Source organism: Tenrec ecaudatus, chromosome 6 (genome assembly GCF_050624435.1).
Source record: "Tenrec ecaudatus isolate mTenEca1 chromosome 6, mTenEca1.hap1, whole genome shotgun sequence".
Taxonomy (NCBI): domain Eukaryota; kingdom Metazoa; phylum Chordata; class Mammalia; order Afrosoricida; family Tenrecidae; genus Tenrec; species Tenrec ecaudatus.
The window spans coordinates 61,980,686-61,999,878 of record NC_134535.1 but is presented as its reverse complement, the minus strand read 5'-3'; the positions used below and the strand labels follow the sequence as shown (position 1 = coordinate 61,999,878).

General features: G+C 37.9%; 1 protein-coding gene across 1 annotated transcript in view; it reads left to right on the top strand.

Annotated features, from left to right (window-relative positions):
- RAP1B (RAP1B, member of RAS oncogene family) overlaps nt 1–19,193 on the top strand; it is a 46,265-nt gene that overhangs the window by 17,661 nt on the left and 9,411 nt on the right. Inside the window, exons 2-4 of the mRNA XM_075551317.1 lie at nt 15,989–16,067; nt 16,888–16,956; nt 18,293–18,349. Coding sequence (XP_075407432.1) covers nt 16,011–16,067; nt 16,888–16,956; nt 18,293–18,349 — 183 coding nt within the window. The 5' untranslated portion in view covers nt 15,989–16,010. The remainder of the gene's footprint in view (nt 1–15,988; nt 16,068–16,887; nt 16,957–18,292; nt 18,350–19,193) is intronic.

Genomic DNA, 19,193 nt, shown 5'->3' with positions numbered 1-19,193 from the left:
AAAAACTTACAGAAAGAACAAAGGAATTAGGGTCCCTGCGGGGATTGCGAGGGGGGAATAAATGGGAGCTGATATCAAGAAGAAAGGAAATATTTGAAATTGATTTTGGTAGCAAGTATACAACACTGCATCGTGGGATTGAACTATGGAATGTTATGATAGGTGCAAGAGTTACCAATAAAATGATTTTTAAAAAGTAGATAACAGACCACCTCTAGATGAACTCCAATCACTACCTTTTCCAGTTAGCAGCCTAACTTAACACTTAACTGTTTGTGCCATCCAGGAACCCCAGTACTTGACCTAACCATCTGTTGATTTGAAGTCTGACTAAGCCCTGCAAAAGTTTGTGCGTTTGAATTTAGGGCTTGAAAGAGGAAGGGTGGGTAGTAGACCCTAAAAACCAGCTCCTTTGCAAAAATTGATGCAGACAGTAGCATCTAAGTAGTGACAGCAATTTCCTCATTTGGCAAATTTTGCAGTATGACTGGATTTTTTGGTTCTGTAGGCCCTAAACTTGATTCACTACCCCTCATAATGACATGGTGAGTTCCTTGGCATCTTTTAGTCAGATTCCTTTTCGGTACAAACTTGCAACGGAGAACCTTGTTTGATACTTACCCTTAGAAAAATAGCAAAACTTTATCATTGGGAGCAGATTTATGTGAGGGAAAAAAGTGATATTATCAAGGGAGAGAAAAGTACATGAGTGAAGTTAGAGACAAACTGCTTTCCCCAAGATAAAATGCCCTGGTGGTACTCTTGTAGATTCAAGTTCTCCTAGATGTAGAAGGACAAATCCTGAGGTGTAGAAATTATTTTCACTGGAAGTGAATAAAACTTTACACTTGTTTCTCATTCACTCGAGCTACATGCCAAGTGCTCGGTAGCCGTATGTGATGCACCTCTAGAACATTTGGAGCATCACAGAAAGTTCTGTATGACACTGTGTCAGATTCTAGCCCTAAATTTGGAAGCATCTTTAAAATGGTTCAGACCAGAACTGTGTGTAAAATAATCTAAAGGAGGGTGCCTCTTCAGATATAGACATGAATACGTCTGATAGACTTTGTATATTAACTATTTCTAGATCCAGAGTGGGAAGAAATGATCTCTTAACAAAGCGATTTCAATTTTAATTGCATTTTTTTAATTGCCCCTTTCATTTTTGTGTATTTGTATCGAAATATATATATGACATTTTTAAGTATACTGAAGAGGGGTTTACCATCTTCTCATAAGGTTAAGATCCTTTAGAATGTCTCTAACTAACGATGTCTGAATAACTTTATTGATAAAAGAACAATGTGCCTCACACATACAGACACATTGTCTTTAGTAGATAATCTTCAGAATCAGGTAGACCATTCTCTGTTTTTCTATTCAATTTTTTTGTATTTGGGGTATACGTTTTGCAGCTAATTAGCTCATCTTTGTAAAGTTGTCAGACAATAGTGCTAGCTCTTTAAAATGAAGTATTTGTAGGCCGAAATTTTAAATATTTTAGAATTATTATCCTGATACTTCTGAACATTAAAATTACCACTTGACATTGAATTGCCTCTGATTCATGGTGTCCTTAGCGTGTGCGTATTAGAGAAGAACTGTGCTCTAGAATATCCAACGACTAATTTGTCACAAGGCCTTTTTTCCTTAGCAAATGTGAACCCTCCAACCTTTTGATTAGCAGCTCAGCATTAAATGTTTGCCTTACCAAACACCAAACCCAGTGTAAGAGTCCTAAGAAATTTCACAGCAAATCCGTGTGTTAGAGTTGAGCTGTTACATGGAGTTTCCATGGCTGTGAACTTTACAGAAGCAGAAAACCATGGAGCCACTAAATGGATTCTAGCCACTAACCTGTTAGGTTAGTAGTTGAGTACAAATTATTTGTACCACTCAGGGGCTCCTTAACCCACTCTAGTGTTGATCTCAGAACCTACTCAGCATTATACTCCAGCTGTTTTTGTTAGCTGCTATTGAGTTGTTTTCTGACTCATAATGATCCAATGTGACAGTAGAACTGTCTGATAGTGTATTGTAGATGTTAACCTTTATGTAAGCAGGTCACCAGGTCTTATCTCCCAAGGTGCTGCTGGATGATTTAAGCCACCAACCTTTCAGGTTATAGTGGACTACTTAAGCACTGTCCCAGCAGGTCTCCTGCTCCAAAAAACTATTTAATATTTTGAGCTTGGGCTACATTTACCACCACTGGACTAATTCGCAAGATCTTTTTTTTTTCCCCCTAGGCTCTAGTCAAAGAGAAGGGACAGCAAACTTACACAGTAGAGTCTGATAGCAAATATCTCAGGCTTTATTAGCCGTGCAATATCAGTCACAACCACGTGACTCTGCCATCGTAGCATGAAAGCAACCGTAGACAATATCTAAACAAGCCTGGCTATGTTTCAATAAAACTTTATGAGCATGGATTCCAACAAAACTTTGTACAAAAAACGGGCAACAGGTGGAATTTGGGCTTGAGGGGTGTAATTTTGCCAGCTCCTGCTTAAGAACAAATACTGAGTTCAACACATAATTAGGTTGTTCTGTATTCTAGGCACTGTGTTAAGAATTGGTTATAGGTGTTTAGCAGTGAATGTGCCAGAGAACCTGGTCACAAAGTATGTATTTTTTATGCATTCAGTTTAGATCCAAAGAAGTTTTTTAAGGTAAGTTGTTTGTTCCATTGGACAAGAAACAAATGTTGCCTGCTAATACTAACAATTTCTTTGAAAAGGATCACATTAGATCTGCCATAGAGTAGAAGAAAAATGGGAATAGAACTCATAATCATTAAAAACAGGCTTAATGGTGTTCTAGGGTACAAAAGAGACCCCAATTTCAAATAGAGATTAAGGAAAACATTTATTAAAGTCTTAGGACAAAGAAACATCCAGATGAGAGGACGATCATTAGCACCAGGACAAGTTGGGGTGTCTGAAAATTACATTCAGGAAGATTAGTCCCAGACCTCTGACCATAGTACAGGCATGACTCGTGGCTGAGAACTGTGGTCCCCTTCACCCCACCAACTGTGATCTCCATCAGGGACACACCTATCCAAGTTCATAGGGTGACTGCAGCTTTCTGGAGTTTTCGTCTACTTTAAGGCTCTGCAAATGAATTTTGGTTTTCAGTGTCATCATAGCCTTCTGCAAAGGGGATGCTCAGAATTTAGGTCAGATAAGACTGGTGGAGCTCCTAAGACTAGTTCAGGTATGGAACTATATTTATATTTACTTCCATGTTAGAATAATCAACCATTTTAAGATCCAAAGGGTAGCGTTTATCCAAGGACAGAGAGTTAGGAAAGGAGGAGGGGCAATGGCACCTGGAAACAGTGGGAGGAAGTGGGAGACATAATGGTACAAGGAATAAAAGTTGGAACAAAATGTGTATTAATTATTGAATGTAAAACTGATGATTTACTCTAAACCCTTATTAAATTCACAATAAAGGTTTTTAATATTAGATATAAAAAAGAAAATAGTATAATCAATTTTAAGGAATGAATATCTGTCTGATTTATTTATAACCAACCTCTATTAAAACTTATTTTATTAAAAAACTAAAGTACCCCCAAAAAAAGAAAAAAAAAGCGATCTCAGGAATATAATACTCTTAACCCAAGTGTCCTGTTTGTGATGGTGATATTAACCCAAAGTAACCTCATTGTGCTTTAAATACCGAAGTCTGTGGTATCAGTTTATATCCTGTTAGGAGAAGTAAGGTGTCAAAGATGTTGTCTCTTATATCTGTACGACCTTAATATCGGGCACTTAGTATCCATAGAGTGTTACTGAATAAAGCTAAAATTAGAAGTTGTCTTAACTATTCCGCCCTATCTCTTTTTGTAATATTATATTATTATTTTTTGGTTTTTATCATCTTAATACAGATTTTTGTTGCCAACCCATTTGTTTTCAAATAGACTCTATGCATTTATAATATTTTACTAAAATGCCTAAATTTGGTAGTTGTAATAACCAGGCCTGTATTTGTTAGGACACATTTTGTTAATTTAAAAGTATCTAGTTTTCTCAGTAGCACTTTTCTCTAAAATAGGCTGTACAATTGCATATGAAATGAAATCAACGCTTCTGACCAATTAACCATCCAGACCATCATTATCTACTGACACTGTTGCTGTTTTTATGTTCCTAGTTCTTGTGCCTTATTGGCCTTTAACTCTGCTTTCTTCTACCATATTTTGATGGTAGTCCTAAATATTGCTGCCTCCTGTGCTTTCTTTTGTTCTACTGTTTCTTTCCCCTGGCATATATCTGTTACTCATGTGCCACCTTTTTTATAAATCTGTTCTTGGTCTCTCCATTTTCTGAACTTTCCTAGTATTTCGTGGTTCTCATTCATTTGTCCTTATTTTTCTGTCCTCATTTATACAGAAGTGTAAGCATCTTGAGAACCTATGTGCATTTTGTCCAGCTTTGTAACCTGCACTGTGTCCTGCACAAAATGCAAATTGATGTGCGAATTAATTAATAGAAGTACATTTTTTAATTTAATGGGGAAATTACCTCAGTGAAAAAAGCCATTGTACTTTTATGCAAATGAGAAATCTCATGTAAAAATATACTGTAAAACATGTATATAAATATTGTTTGTTATAAACACTCAACTTGATTCTTGTAATTGCTGGTTTTAATTTCCATGTTGATTTCAAAGAAGACTATTTAAAACTTTTAAGATGAGATATATATAGTACCCACCTACTAGAACTTTATAAAGTGTTTTCTAAGTCTGTACAATTTAAAATATTGAAGATTCTGAAACTTGAGGCAAATAGCCATCATGATATATTTTACCTGGTATTATCCATCAAACTGGTTTGCCTATGATGGGTGGCGGGGTTCTGGGACATAGGACTTTTGGTGGTGAAATCGAGACTGTTGACCTCTCTGATTCTACAATATTGTCACCTTTGTGTATAACTGTTACTGGAGAATCAAGGAAGTATAATAAATTTTGCATATCTAGGTCTTGTTTTGTTTTGCTTTAGGTGTGTTGGGGCTCCTGGGTTTTTATTTTATTTCATTTCAGAATATACTTATTTTGGACAGACATTCTTCAGTCTTCAAAAAAAATCCCAAACTACATTTGATCAAGTCACCCATCTACTTAGGAATGTATTTTGAGTTACCAACTGAAAACCCAAACTCTCTGCCATGGAGTTGATTCCAACACTTAGCAACCCTATAGGACAGGGTAGAACTGCCCCTCTTGAGTTCCCCAAACTGTAACTATTTATGGGAGTAGAAAGCTTCATCTTCGGCAGAGCTGCTAGTGGTTTCACACAGCTGACCTTGCAATTAGCAGCCCAGTGCATAGCCACTGAAACTCTTTAATGGCAAATACATAGTAATATTCCTATAGAGTTCTTAATAAAAATACTTGAAGGTTTTATCGATAGATAGGCATTGTGGTGCATGCACTATGCCTGATGGAAAACAGAATTGACCAGTAAAAACAATGATACTTTATTTCATATATAACAGACTTTTTAAATTTTTAACTATTTTAATATATAATAGTTACATTAATGACTTTATTGCCATTTTCTACCACCATCACCATTCTCCATTTCCAAGACTGTTATATCACCCCAAACAGCACTTCATAAGTAACCGTCTTCCCTTCTCCTTCCTGTCCCTGGTGGTTACCACTAGAGCACTTTTTTCTTTGTGCTTTGCCAATTCGAGACACAAGAGCAGAGGAAAATTCCATTATCTTTTCATTCTCTTTTTTCCATGAACTCCCATCGTCCCTTTGTATTTCATGTAAGTAGGATTATATAATGGTCCCTTTTTATCTGATTTGTTTTATTAAACAATGTTTGCTGAGTCTGTCCATGTAATTGAGTGTATCAGAGTCCTTTATTTCTTCTTTATTGCTAAGTAATATTCCATTGCTACCACCAAGGTCAGTGATTCGAAACCACCTGCCACTCTGGGCAGAAAGATGAGGCTTTATATTCCCATAAAGAGTTAAAAGTCAGAAACCCACAGGAGCAGTTTTACCGTGTCCTAGAGGGTCACTGTGAATTGAATCTACTTAATGACAGTTATTGTCTACATTATATTCGTTGAAGTGAGATCAGATATATGGAGGATAAAAAACTGGGGAATGCATAAAGAATGGTGTCTTTTTCAAAGGGGAAAAAAGTCTGCTCTCTTTGCTTGTAGTAGTTTCGTTAATTTTTAGTAGTTACTGCTCTTTAGGCGAGACTTCTTTTTTAGGGCTAGAATATAATATAAACATTGGCAATAGTGTGAACATAGGTGTATGCGCTGTTTATTCCTAGAGAGATTCAAAATTAGATGCAAGGTGCTTGTTATTAAGGTGCCATCAAGTCAGTTCTGACTTGTAACTACCCTATGCAAATAAGAACAAAGTACTGTCTGGTCCTGTGCCATCTTCATAACACTCAACCCGCTGTTGAGGGTGCTGTGTTTTTCACTGACCCTTGACATCTTTGCTCCTAAAGAAGCGTTCTGATTGCCTTTTCGTATTTCAGGGCCTCACTATCCATCGGTTTGATCGTGTATCCTGTTTTTCTTTCCTTGTCAAATCAGTCACCATGTTCTCTTGATCCTGGTTTATTAGTTTCTCAGATATGTTCTCCTCGTTGTCCTTTATGTCACTGCTCTGATTTAGACAACCATCTCTTGGACCTGTTGTGTTTTCTTGTTCTGAATTTCCAGAATTCATAAAATAAAAGCCCAGTTTTTTTATCTTTTCACAACAGAGTTGCTTCTGTTTTATTCCTGTTGGGAACCAGTTGTCTTGCATTTTCTCACTTCTACCTGATATAGGCCAGGCTCCACAAACCTGTAGGACAGAGTAGAACTGCCCTTGCGTGGGTTTCCAAGAGTGCACGTCTTCCCCAGGCCCTGGTAAGAGTGCCTTCCGTCTGGTGCCTTTGCAGTTAGCAGCGCAGCAGGTGACCACTGTGCCACCAAGGCTCCTCTCCCTCTGTGGTGAGGGAACAAAAAATATTTGAGTCAGTTTATAGCTGTTGAATTTACAGCTAGATCTTGATTTGGGGTGGGAATGGGGGAGACAAAGGTTATTTTTTAGGTTGCTTACTGTTGAAAGTTGCGGAGAGTTTAACAGAAACCCAACTTCCTTGAAGAAAGCTGATTAGAAACTAGGAGCCCTGGTGGTGTAGTGGTTATGAGTTGGTCTACTAACTGCAAGATAATCAGTTCAAAACCACCAGCAAGCAGCTCCACAGGAAAAATCTGGGGCTTTCTACTCCCATAAAAAAGTCTCACAAACTCACAGGGGCAATTCTGCCCTGTCCTATAGGGTCATTATTGAGTTGCCATCAACTTGATAGCAATGAGTTTTGTTTGTTTTTTTTATTTGATTACAAACTACTAAGATGATCTTGAAACCCATATTATTTCTTCTTGCTTGCTTTTGAAATACCTCTGATCTCTCCACTTTTGTTGAGACTTAAGTACTGTTTTCATCTATTGACTCCAGCTGAAATATCTATCAATAAACTGGTTCTGCGTTTGTCAGGTTATTGGTAAATTGTTTTATCTATTTAGTAAATTTTCTGAGAGATGTGATCAGGTACTGAACCAAGGGTAAGTCCAGTAATAAGACTTGAAAATATGACCTTAAGTTACATGGCAAAGTATATTACTGAATGTTTCAGTGAAAGAGTTGGTGTGACTAATTGAAATAAGCTCTATTGACTAGCGGTCTTAGATGAAAAGGGCAAGGAAAGAACTTTTCCTGTTTGAGATTTTACAACTGTTTTCAGAATAAATTTTATGAATAGCTTGATAATCCAGAAATTTTGTTCTCGGCGAGGTAGCCCCGTTCAGAGGGAAAATCTTTCTCTGTAGAACGTGAGTTTGTGAGATTGGAAACATTTCCCATTTATCCTTATTATAAGGGACACAGACATCACAGAAAGTAAATATAAGAAATATTCATTGTAACAATTTTTCATGTGTTTTATAGTTCACTTTATATTTTACTTTTAAAGAAGAGATGAATGATAATGTTTGGGACTCATAGTTTTTCCTCCAAAGATAATTATTACATTTAGCTCAGGATTGTAAAATTTCTCATTGTGTTCAACAGATTACTACCAGATCCTTCAGAATTTGAACTACTTATTTTTATTTTTTATTTGGCAGTGAAGGAGAGAACCCAGGACGCCTCTTTCGCTATTAAAATACTTTTTTGGTAGTTGAAGGTGGAAAACTCGATGTCTTCTCTGCCAGAAGTGTTCAGTGGAAGAGCTAATGTCACTTGACATCAAGAACCAGTAGTGAAATATTTTTACTTAGCCCTTTCTTTATAATTTAATATCACAGAACTTCAGATGGGATGAGGGAGTAGCTAAATCACTTGAGGCTAAGAGACTCACTTGTGTTACCAATGTTTTGTAAAACTTCTAACTTGACCGTAGATGCAGGGAGGGACTCTGGTGGTCACAATGCTTCAGCACACAGCTGCTAACCAACAGGTTGACTTGACTCTCGCTCATAGCAGTCCCATGTATGTCTGAGTAAAGCTATGCTCTGTACAGTCCTCAGTGACTAGCTTTCCACAAATACATCTCCAGTCCTTTCTTCCCAGGTACCTATGTTGGTTCTCAACCTCCCTAGGTAGTACAAATTACAGCCTTGGAACTCTATCTAAGGTTGCTGTAAGTCAGAATCGGTCGATAGCAGTGAGGTTTTTTTTTTTTGTTTTAAGCAGTCTATGAATAAGGATAGGAATCGAGTCCTGGTGGCCTGTGAACTACACTGTGAGCTGGTAACTGCAAGGTCAGCAGGTTAAACCCAGCAGGCTCTATGTGGGAAACAGGTGAGCCTTTCTGCTCCCTTAAAGATTCAGAGCATTGGAAACCATACAAAAGGTCACTCTGAGTATGAATTTACTTGATGGCAGTGGGTTTTGGGCTAATAGAGAGATTTTCTTGCATTATTTTCAGCTCCTTCTATTTATATTTGAAAGACAGTTGTAAACTGTAATTATCTTTTTCAGTGATTAAGGAGAAAGGATAGAAAATGTAAGATACTTTCAAAATTCTATCAATAATAACAGTGCATTTTAGAATCAAAGGGGCTTTCAGACCTTGTAGTCCAGAAGTTTAAAAGTTGGTGGCCCATAATACAAGTTTCCATCCTTTCAGTAAATTTTGTTGGCTTCCCCAGTGTTCACAATTTTTAGAATCCTGGTGACTTTAGTTATATAAGCATGACTTCTCTGTTTTCCGCCCATCTGTCCCGCTCCTTAATGACTTCATGCTGCTTTAGACATATACATGCCCATCTGGTTGATGAAAATCATCTGAGTGTGTCGTACCTACTTTTCTCCATTCCTTTTTACATACATGAAAAATCTGGAGTCTGAAATTTAAGTGATTAACCTCAAGTTACACAACTTTTTAAATAATAGCCAAAGATCTTAAATGTTGCTTTCTATAGCTTGTTGTTTCCTCTTTAAAAACAATGCAAGAAAGTATATAATCAAGGTCTAAAGTACTGTCGCTTGTCAGAAAAGGGAGTAGTCACTGTGGACTGAAATAGGGCAAGAATACTTCAGGGCCCTTTTCTTGACATTCCCCTCCTAAAATCTGTAACCCTGAGTTTATGCTAGTGAGGCAACATCCTATCCTGACGTGTATGTGATCCTAATTACACAGTGAGGGGAAAGCCATGCATAGGTGCGTTGAGTGCTCCAACTCAGATGTTCATGAGATAGCCCAGCCCTGGCTATTATTACTCACAATCATTCCCACTTCCCAGCCAAGTTGTTGTAGCCACTATGCCAGTCCATAATGTTGAAGGACTTGCTCTTTTTCACTGACGGTCTGCTTTACCAAGCATGAGGAGCAGTTTGTATGTACTGTAACAGAATCACTAAGATCAACTACATTAAATTTCCATTAATCAATATCATTCATGCCGCTATTATCCAAGGAGGAGGGGAGCATCCACACCATGACTTCAATAGTGGATCCTGGAAAAATTCATGGAGTCACCCAAGACCCTGTTTTAACATCAGCCACTAATTAATCAGCACATTATACGAAAGATGTTGATTTTAAAATGCTAAAGAGGATAAAGCCTAATTGCAGAGAGGATTTTACTAAAAGATTTCATATCAATCCATTGAAAGGACTATACATATTCAGTACACTCTATCATGGATCCCTGGTGGTATAGTGGGTTACAGGTTGGGTTGCAGACCCCAATGTCAGCAGTTCAAAATCACCAGCCACTCCACAGGAGAAAGATAAGCTTTCTACTCCCATAAATAGGCTCAAACCATAGGAGCATCTCTGTTCTGTCCTATAGGATTGCTATTAGTTCAATGGCGGTGAATTTGTGTATTTTCTCTTTAACATGGGTCCTTCATGACCAAATAAAGCATTCCACTATTCCCACATTCTTTTTCTCCCTTAACTCGTTTTATTTTTCTACGTACTGCTTCTGACATATTTTACATTGACTTTACGTAGCCACCCCATCCCCAGATTGTAATTCTAGGTTCACAGCACTATTCCCATTGCATAGAATAGGGTCTCACATATAGTAAGTACTCAGTAAATATCTATTGACATTAAACATTGAAAGTATAGTGATTTGTTTATATATGCTTAGCTTCTCAAAGCTATGGATAGAGGTATAAGCATAGGTAAATACATTAATTCATAAAAATAGAGGTATTCGCCTATGTACATATTTATATGGTAATACACTGAGGTAGTGGACAAACTTTGGGCCTCTGCTCACACCCTCTCTCAGTGTAAGAACATTTTGTTCTAACAAACTGGCACTCTGTGATGCTCACCCTCTTGGCACAATCGCTGAAGACAAATTGGGTACGTAAGCAAATGTGAAGAAAGCACATGGTGCCTGGCTATTAAAAGGTGTAGTGTCTGGGGTCTTAAAGGCTTGAAGTTAAACAAGTGGCCATCAAGCAGAGAAGCAACAAGCCCACATGGAAGAAGCACACCAGCCGGTGTGATCTTGAGGTATTGTTGGGACCGGGAAACGGGCACCTGAAGACCTGTAACAAACAAAAACATATTATTGAGAAGGAGGGGGCTCAGAGCAGAAACCCACAGCTCATCTGTAGACAATGGGACATCCCCCCACAGGGGCCAAGGAAAAGGATGAGTCAACCAAGGCTTAGTAAGGCACTGATGAAACACAATGTTCCTCTGGTTCCTGAGTCTTCCTCACCTCACACTATCTTGACCCCAGTGCTGCCTCTCACTTTGGACTAAACCGGAGCAAGTACACAGGTAGAGATAAGAGCTGACGACTCACGGAATCCGGGAATAACGATACCTGAAGGATAGGGGGGTGGTGGGGCGATGAGGTGGGGAACCAGTGACAATGATCGACACATCACCACACACACACCCCAGGGGGACAACAATAGAAATCATGGGGGAAGTGAGATAGCAGTTGGTGTAACATATGAAAATAATTATAATTGATCATATATCAAGGGGTCACAAGGGTTGGGAAGAGGAGCTGATACCAGGGCTCGATAGAAAGTAAATGTCTAGAAAAGAATGTGGCAACATGTACAAATAGCTTGATTCAGTTGATGTCTGGATTGTTGTAAGAGCTGTAAGAACTCCCAATAAAATGATCTTTTAATTAAATATATCTATATATATATATATGCTTAGCTTCTTTATAAGTCTAAGAAATGGTAAAAAGTATCATTTCTTAGATTTTCTTTTCTAATCTTAAGATTCTCAGTGTTTAGAACAGATCGGTAGTAAATGTCTACACTATGTAAATAGTTATTAGCTTTGTTTTTTTTAATACTAAATGAATTTATCATTTGGTTATGCTTTTTCATTTCTCCAATAATTTAGACATGCTCCTGTGGTTCATAATTTGAGTGGAGAATAACTGAAGTTGGATGCTACTCAAAAAACAAATTTCACTGCCATTGAGTTGTTGGCCGACTCATAGTGATTTTATAGGACAAGGTAGAACAGCCCCTGTGAAGTTACAAGAGCTTAAGTCTTTACAAGAGTAGAAACCCCTATCTTTCTCCAGAGGAGCAGCTGGTGGTTTTGAACTGCTGACCTTGCAGTTAACAGACCTTTGAGTAGCTTCTAGGGCTCCTTTGCAATTGGGTGGTAGATCTTATTAATGAACAAACATTGTGTAATCCAGAATGGTAATTCAGTTCTTTTTGATACATTTTTAAAGCAAACACATGTAGACTAATGCTTTAACAAGTGTTTCTATTGATGTGAAAGAGTAGTGATTCTATTAGAAGGAGCAGCAGTTGTGTTTCACTATATTGTGTACCAGGTCAACCCATATTAAACAGCAATAATTTATTGGTTGTTATTGTGTGTATGGTACACTATCAGTGATTTGAAAGAAAAGTTACTGTGTTTTATTCTGTAATATTTTGCCCACATATGAGAGGGCTTCAAAAAGTTTATGGGAAAATGAAACATAATAAAATTTTCCACGAATTGTTTGAAGGTCCCCACCACTGGGCCCAGCATATGTGCCAGACACTGTTTGAAGTTCTGGGTATATAGCAATGAAGAAAACAAAAATTAATTACCTTTTGGAGATTATTTTATTTTGTGTCTGCCTCACAATTTCATCATGTAGGTGTTCCTGCCTCCATTTTACCTGGAGGGAAACCTTTCATGACTTGCCCTAGGTTACACAAAGCCAGGATTCAAAACCTGCTACTATTATCCGCTATGCTCCACAAATTGTCTGTATTTGTGCTGTTGAGACAATTTGCTTCAGGGTCTCAAATAGTAGTTACCACAAATCCATTTGAAAATCCAAAATGCGTTCTTCCCCCCTTCTTAAAAGTTGTGCACGGAACTTTAAGCAAGTCAGATTCCCAAATGTTCGTTTATGGGCTTTAGGTCAAGATCATTTGAACAGGAAAGTTCAGAGCTCACAAGTATACACGTCTCTCACACACACACACACACACACACACACAGTCTTTGACCAGCACTGCTTATTGTGTTAGTCTGGGTAGACTAGGGAAAAAATTAATAGACACATGGTTATAAGAGCTTTATATATGAGAGCAATTGAATATTGAGAAAACATCCCAGCCCAGTCCAGATCAAGTCCACAAATCTGATATTAACCCATATGTTCGATACAAATCTATAAAGTCCTCTTCATACTCATGAAACACATGCAGTGACATTGAAGGCAGGAAGATCACAGGCCAGTGGGTGGGAAGTCTTATGGATCCAGTGGTGGTATAAGCATCTCAGCGCTAACTGGCTTTTCCAGCTCAGACATCTGGCTCCATCAGCCTCTCTCCATGTGTCTTCTTCACAGGGATTTCTCACAGAGAATGAGCAGAGAGAGTCTCCTGCCGCCACCAAGGGAGGAATACTGAAATCCCCAGAATCCATAGGAGAAGGCCATGCCCACACAGAGACCTCATTGGCTATATTCTGATTGACAGATTAGACCTCACCCCTTCATTCTTAATCTCTCAAGTCCCAAATTGAGACCAGATTATGTAACTACCACACTTATTGATCAAAGTTATATTTTTTGCTAAAACAAGATGCAATCGTAGCCCTTTTAAAAACAACTAATAATTATTGCTAATCCTTATGAGTTGCCATTCACAATAAAATCTTATTTGTCACCCAACTCTTAACATCTTATTTTTAAGGATGGTATAGAGAAAAACTAGATATTGATTCTAAACTAATTCAAAGAAATAAGTCAAGCACAAGGATCCCTTTCTGTTACACCTGTTTGTTCAAAGATTCCTCGAAATTATACCAAAATCGGGTCTTAAATTGATTGTGAAAGTTTGAGAGACAGCATTCAATATCTCAAACAAACAAATGAAAGACTTCACAAAGCTGAAGTTATTGATCCTAAGGAAAAGCAAACAGATACCCTGCACAGACCAGACTACTAATCCTAGAGCGCTTTAGGGAATTAAGAGTTCAGAGATTGGCAGACTAAGTTAATGTCTGCTGTAGACACATGATCATTCAAATAGCATAGTTACTGATTGGTTCCAGCATGTGAGCTCTTTCCTAATTGGCTGATTTTCACAAGTAAGGGGAACCACTAATTGATTTGCAGAAGTATATTTACTGGTAGTTTATGGTAGTTACTTGTTACCATAGCGGTGGTTGTGAGCCATCAAGCGAAATCTGACCCAGAGACCCTGTGTGACAGAGCATGACTACCCTCTTAGTTCCTCGACTACTCAAAAGAGCAGAGCTCTAGGTCTTTACTCCCATGGAGCTGCTAGTGTGCTTGATTCTTACCATGGACCTTCCTGTTGGCAGCTGAGCACCGAGTCACTGCCACCAGGGCTCCTCACCGCTGTAGAACTGTTTTATATTAAAGTGTAAAACCTTCTGGTGGTTCTCACAGCTACTGAACAATTTGGAGTTTTTTAGGAGTGTGAGGACTTTTCTTATGATTTTCCACTACAGAAAGTTTTAGGATCTTCCCTTAATATTTTGAAATTTCACATAATATACGATATGATCACTTTTAGTTTTATTTTTTTAGATTTCCCTACATCATCACAGTATGCCATTTCATTCTGAGTCTTCAGCTGTACCTCTAAATTCAGATCAGTTTCAAGGTTCTTCAGGGACAAAGAGGCCCCCTGCCTGTACCTCCCTGCAACTTTAGGAGTATCTATTTGGTGTTCACCCCATTCATTTACCATGTATCTGTCCTAGGCATCAGTGAATTTTTTCTGCAAATTACGGGGGGCAAGCTCTACTGCCATATTTCCGGTTTTGGCTTAACATGCTGTATAGGGTTTCCAAAAGTCTAAATCCCTATGGGAGCAGATGGCCTCATCTTCCATGGGCCAGCTCGTGGGTGTGAACCACCAGCCTTGCAATTAATAACCCAATTCCTAGCCCATAATACCACCAGGACCCCCAACTCAATGCCATCAAGTCAATCCCAACTCACAATGTGACCTGATAGGACAAAGTAGAACTGCTCCTGTCTTCAAGAAGCTTTACGGGAGTAGAAAGCTTCTGTCTCCCTTGACAGGCTAATGGTTTCAAACTGCTGACTTTGCAGTTAGCAGCCTGGCACATAACTGCTTCGCCACCTGCGAAATGCCAGATACTTACTACCTTGAGGCTTTCAGGCCAGATGGTCTCTGTGTGACTATTCATGTCATTGTAATAAGAATGAAACCATAAACAATTGCGCGAATGAGCGTGCCTACATTTCAATAAAATTTTATGCACCAAAAAAAAGATAGTGTTGACCTTCACTATACCTTTAGCTCATTAAGAACATTGGTTTTTTTCCTTTTATTTCTTGGGTATATCCTTGCCTCTTAATAGGCATTCAGCTCTCTGTTACTCAAGGTTGTTATGGATGGTTCGTCATATATTAGCATTTGTTTCCTGTTCTTATTTTGGAGGTGGCTTCTGAGAAAAGTTGGTAGGAGACAGGTTTATCACTATAATCGTGTAGCCCAGCAGTTCTAAATCTGTGGGTCGCGACCCCTTTGGGGGGTCAAATGACCCTTTCACAGGGGTCGCCCGATTCATAAGAGTAGCAGAATTACAGTGATGAAGTAGCAATGAAACTAATTTTATGCTTGGGGGAGTCACCACTACATGAGCCACTGTATTAAAGGGGGGTCATGGCATTAGGAAGGTTGAGAACCTCTGGTATAGCCAATAAAATACTCCTTTGTGCTGTTTTCCCAGTTTACCCACCCACCTTTTTTATTAGCAGATTAATTATTTCATTCTGAGCTAATACAGGTATGGCTAAAAGTAATGTTTCAAATATGGCCACTGTGTCAGAGTCCTACCAGTAGGAGCTGTTTATATCGTGCTCCAGAGTAACATAGTACAGGGATCTTCCATCTGTTTCATTGGTAATCTTATTTATTTAAGAAGCACATGAATACAAAAACATTACTTAAAAATTCATTGCCTTTTTTTTAACAGGTTTTAACAACAAATTCACACCATGCGTGAATATAAGTTAGTCGTACTTGGCTCGGGAGGTGTTGGAAAGTCTGCTCTGGTAAGTCATGCCCGCTGTACTTCAACTACTCACTCTGAAACATGCTCTCTATTGAGATTTAGGTAAAATCTAATGGTTGCTTTAGAAGCATTATTTTTCTTATAATCTTGCTCAAGTCTCAGTTATAGATGAGTAAGTCATCTTAGAGCATTAGTTCCCAACTCGCATAAGGTATTCCAGAATACAGTTTTGAAGAAGCACAGAATGTTAGATTGATAATGTGTTTATTTATATTTTAGAGTCAGTTAAGAATGAATCAGTTTCTCCCTGTGAATAGGCTCGTAATATTTTTTTATATTAGAAAATGTCAACACTTTAAAAAATGTTTATCCTTACCTTTGAGTATCTAGATTTTTACATAATTTTAGCAACCACATTTTGTTTCCAGAATGCTGTAGTAAAAATAAGACACAATTTGATAGGCTGGGATAAGGAAAAAACTTGGAGAAAAAAGCTGGCATACTTGAGTGTAGTGAAACCCCAGAAGAAGGAACGGATTGTCTCTCCCAAGTGAGGGAGAAAATTGTCTCACTCGGCTACTTAGATTTAGCCACCTACCTCAGGACTTGACGCGCTTGCATCAAACTGAGAAATGTGTATAGTGTGATACGCTTTGCTTTTTCACTTGGAGATACAAAGAGGTTTTTAAAAGTTCAGGGGAAAATAAAATTAAAAGGTAATAGAATGGTCTCCAAACTTTTGTGAAGCACCCTTGTATATCTAAGCAATGGGAAGAGGTGTTCTATGTGCCCATGTATGTATTGTTTGTTGTTTTTTATTTTCAAAAGAAATGTTAATATTAATGGGGTTTTTTTTCCAGACCGTACAATTTGTTCAAGGAATTTTTGTTGAAAAATATGATCCTACGATAGAAGATTCTTACAGAAAGGTATATACATATGAATGTTTTATCTTTGAGTGTTAAATACTATGTAGGATAGATGCAGATTTCATTTATACAGTTAATTAATGGGAAACTCAGACTTGATTGTCCCCTTGCTTTGTGTTTGCCAGTATAGAAAAATCTTACACACGCATATGCACGCACAAGAGAATAAGAAAATGATTATTTGACCTACAGACTTTATTGTTAGGCCTTCTATTCCACATAGTAGCCTCCATGTTTTCTCCCTTATTGAAGGACTGAATAGTGTTTTCTGCTTAGAGTTCCTTCACAGAATGCTAACAGTAAGCTCAGACTCACTGCTCTCAGTCAATTCTGATGCATAGGACAGAGTAAACTGCCCCTTTGTGGCTCTGGGACCTTCCATCTTTAACGGGACTAGATGTTTCTCCTTCGGAGGGGCTTGTGGGTTTGTACCGCTGACTGACATGTTGGCTAGCAGGTGCGTGCAGAACCCACTGTGCCACCAGGTCTCCTGACACTGACTAACATTAAGTGAATTCCCAAATCTGCTAACACAGCGTAGGACAATAATGCCTAGTGTACAGACTTTTTAACTCAGTCTAGAGAAAGTTGGCTTCCCGCCTTTATATAGCCTCCCCTTGCTGTTGTCCGGATAGTGTTTCCAAGTTTCCTTTCATTACCAGTCTTCCAAACACTTAGAAACCCCTCCCGCACCTCAGCTGTAAACTCTAAGACAATATTCGTACTTTCTTTTCACAGCTAATTCTAAGTATTTTTTTTATTAACCATAGGAATAGTAGTTAAAAAGCTAAAAGGGAAAACAAGGAGAGTTCAAAGAATCCATGGGATAGGTGCGGGGGGGAGGGGGAGCTGTGATTCGTGGAAAAAGTCCACTATCTTTTAATTCCATTTTTCTAAGAATTTTCTTAAACCCCACACATAATTCATTTGATGGATATCATACTGCTTGCTACCAGTAATGGTAGGGACTGTGATTAATCTAAAGAAATAGAGATAGCTAAAATATCAGAGTTGAGCTAGAAATAATTCTAAGTTGTTGGAACCATTTTCTAGCTATTTTGAAGTACTTTTCCCTCCAGAATTAGATGTTGAATGTTGACTATTGAGACTTGATCTTGTAAATGTCCTTGTGTGGAGTTGAGAACAATTTACGAGTGTGTGAACATTGATCACCTAATTATTTCTCCATTTTGTTGAAGTATTGCTTGGGGGTTGCTTATTAAGTATCTGTAACCTGTGTTTAAAATCATACTAGCTTTTGTGTATTTTAGTGAGTCATTTATACATCACGTAAAGTATATGTATAAACTAAAAGTGTATTTCCATTTATCCCTAGCAAGTTGAAGTAGATGCTCAACAGTGTATGCTTGAAATCTTGGATACTGCAGGAACGGTAAGTAAAATGAAATGTAGTTAGTACGATATTGACTGTACAAATGTTAATACTTTATAACCAAATAATAGTTAAGCTTATTAAATGTGCTAGCATTCAATTTGAAACAATTTTTCTTATTCACTTGAGTTCTTATATTGTTTTTTTATATTGTACTTTCTAATTACAGCAGGTCAGGTACTGAAGAATTAATTAAACATTTATTTGCATGTAAACAAGGAACAAATTACAGTAGAACCGCGGACCCCGATGCTAATCTGTTCTAGAAGGAGCGTTGAGATGCAAGCAGTTGTTGAGAATCAATCTTTCCCATAAGAAGTAGCAAAATGGATTATTCCACTCTACCAGCAAGTTTTTACCCTAACCTTGCCTTTTTATACAAAACATAACACAGAAATTTCAAAGTAAAGAAGTTCAGAGTTAAATAATATAATTTAAATAAGAAACACAACGTTTAAAAAGTTTTTCACAACTACTTTATGGCCCATACCTTGAGATTGATGAGGCTCAGTCTGGGTCCGTGGACACGGATGTGGAGAGGAGGTGTGGACAGTCATTGTATGGAAGGGGAATCCCCTTCCATCAAATCAACTGGTAGCTGCTTTTCAGAAGTTTTTTCTGCTTTGCCTTTTTTCTCTAGGATCTGGCTGGCTTTCTCTAAAAAAATAAAATAAAAATCTTTCTAATGTGGTCTGTTATTGGCATTCCCTTAAACTGTTTTCTAAAAGGGCTTACTAAATTATCATTCACAACATTGATAACATGGTTAACCAGTTCCTTATGATGATTCTTCTCAAGAAACTCTTTCTTGGGACCTATGTTTTTTAATCTAAAAACAGTACAA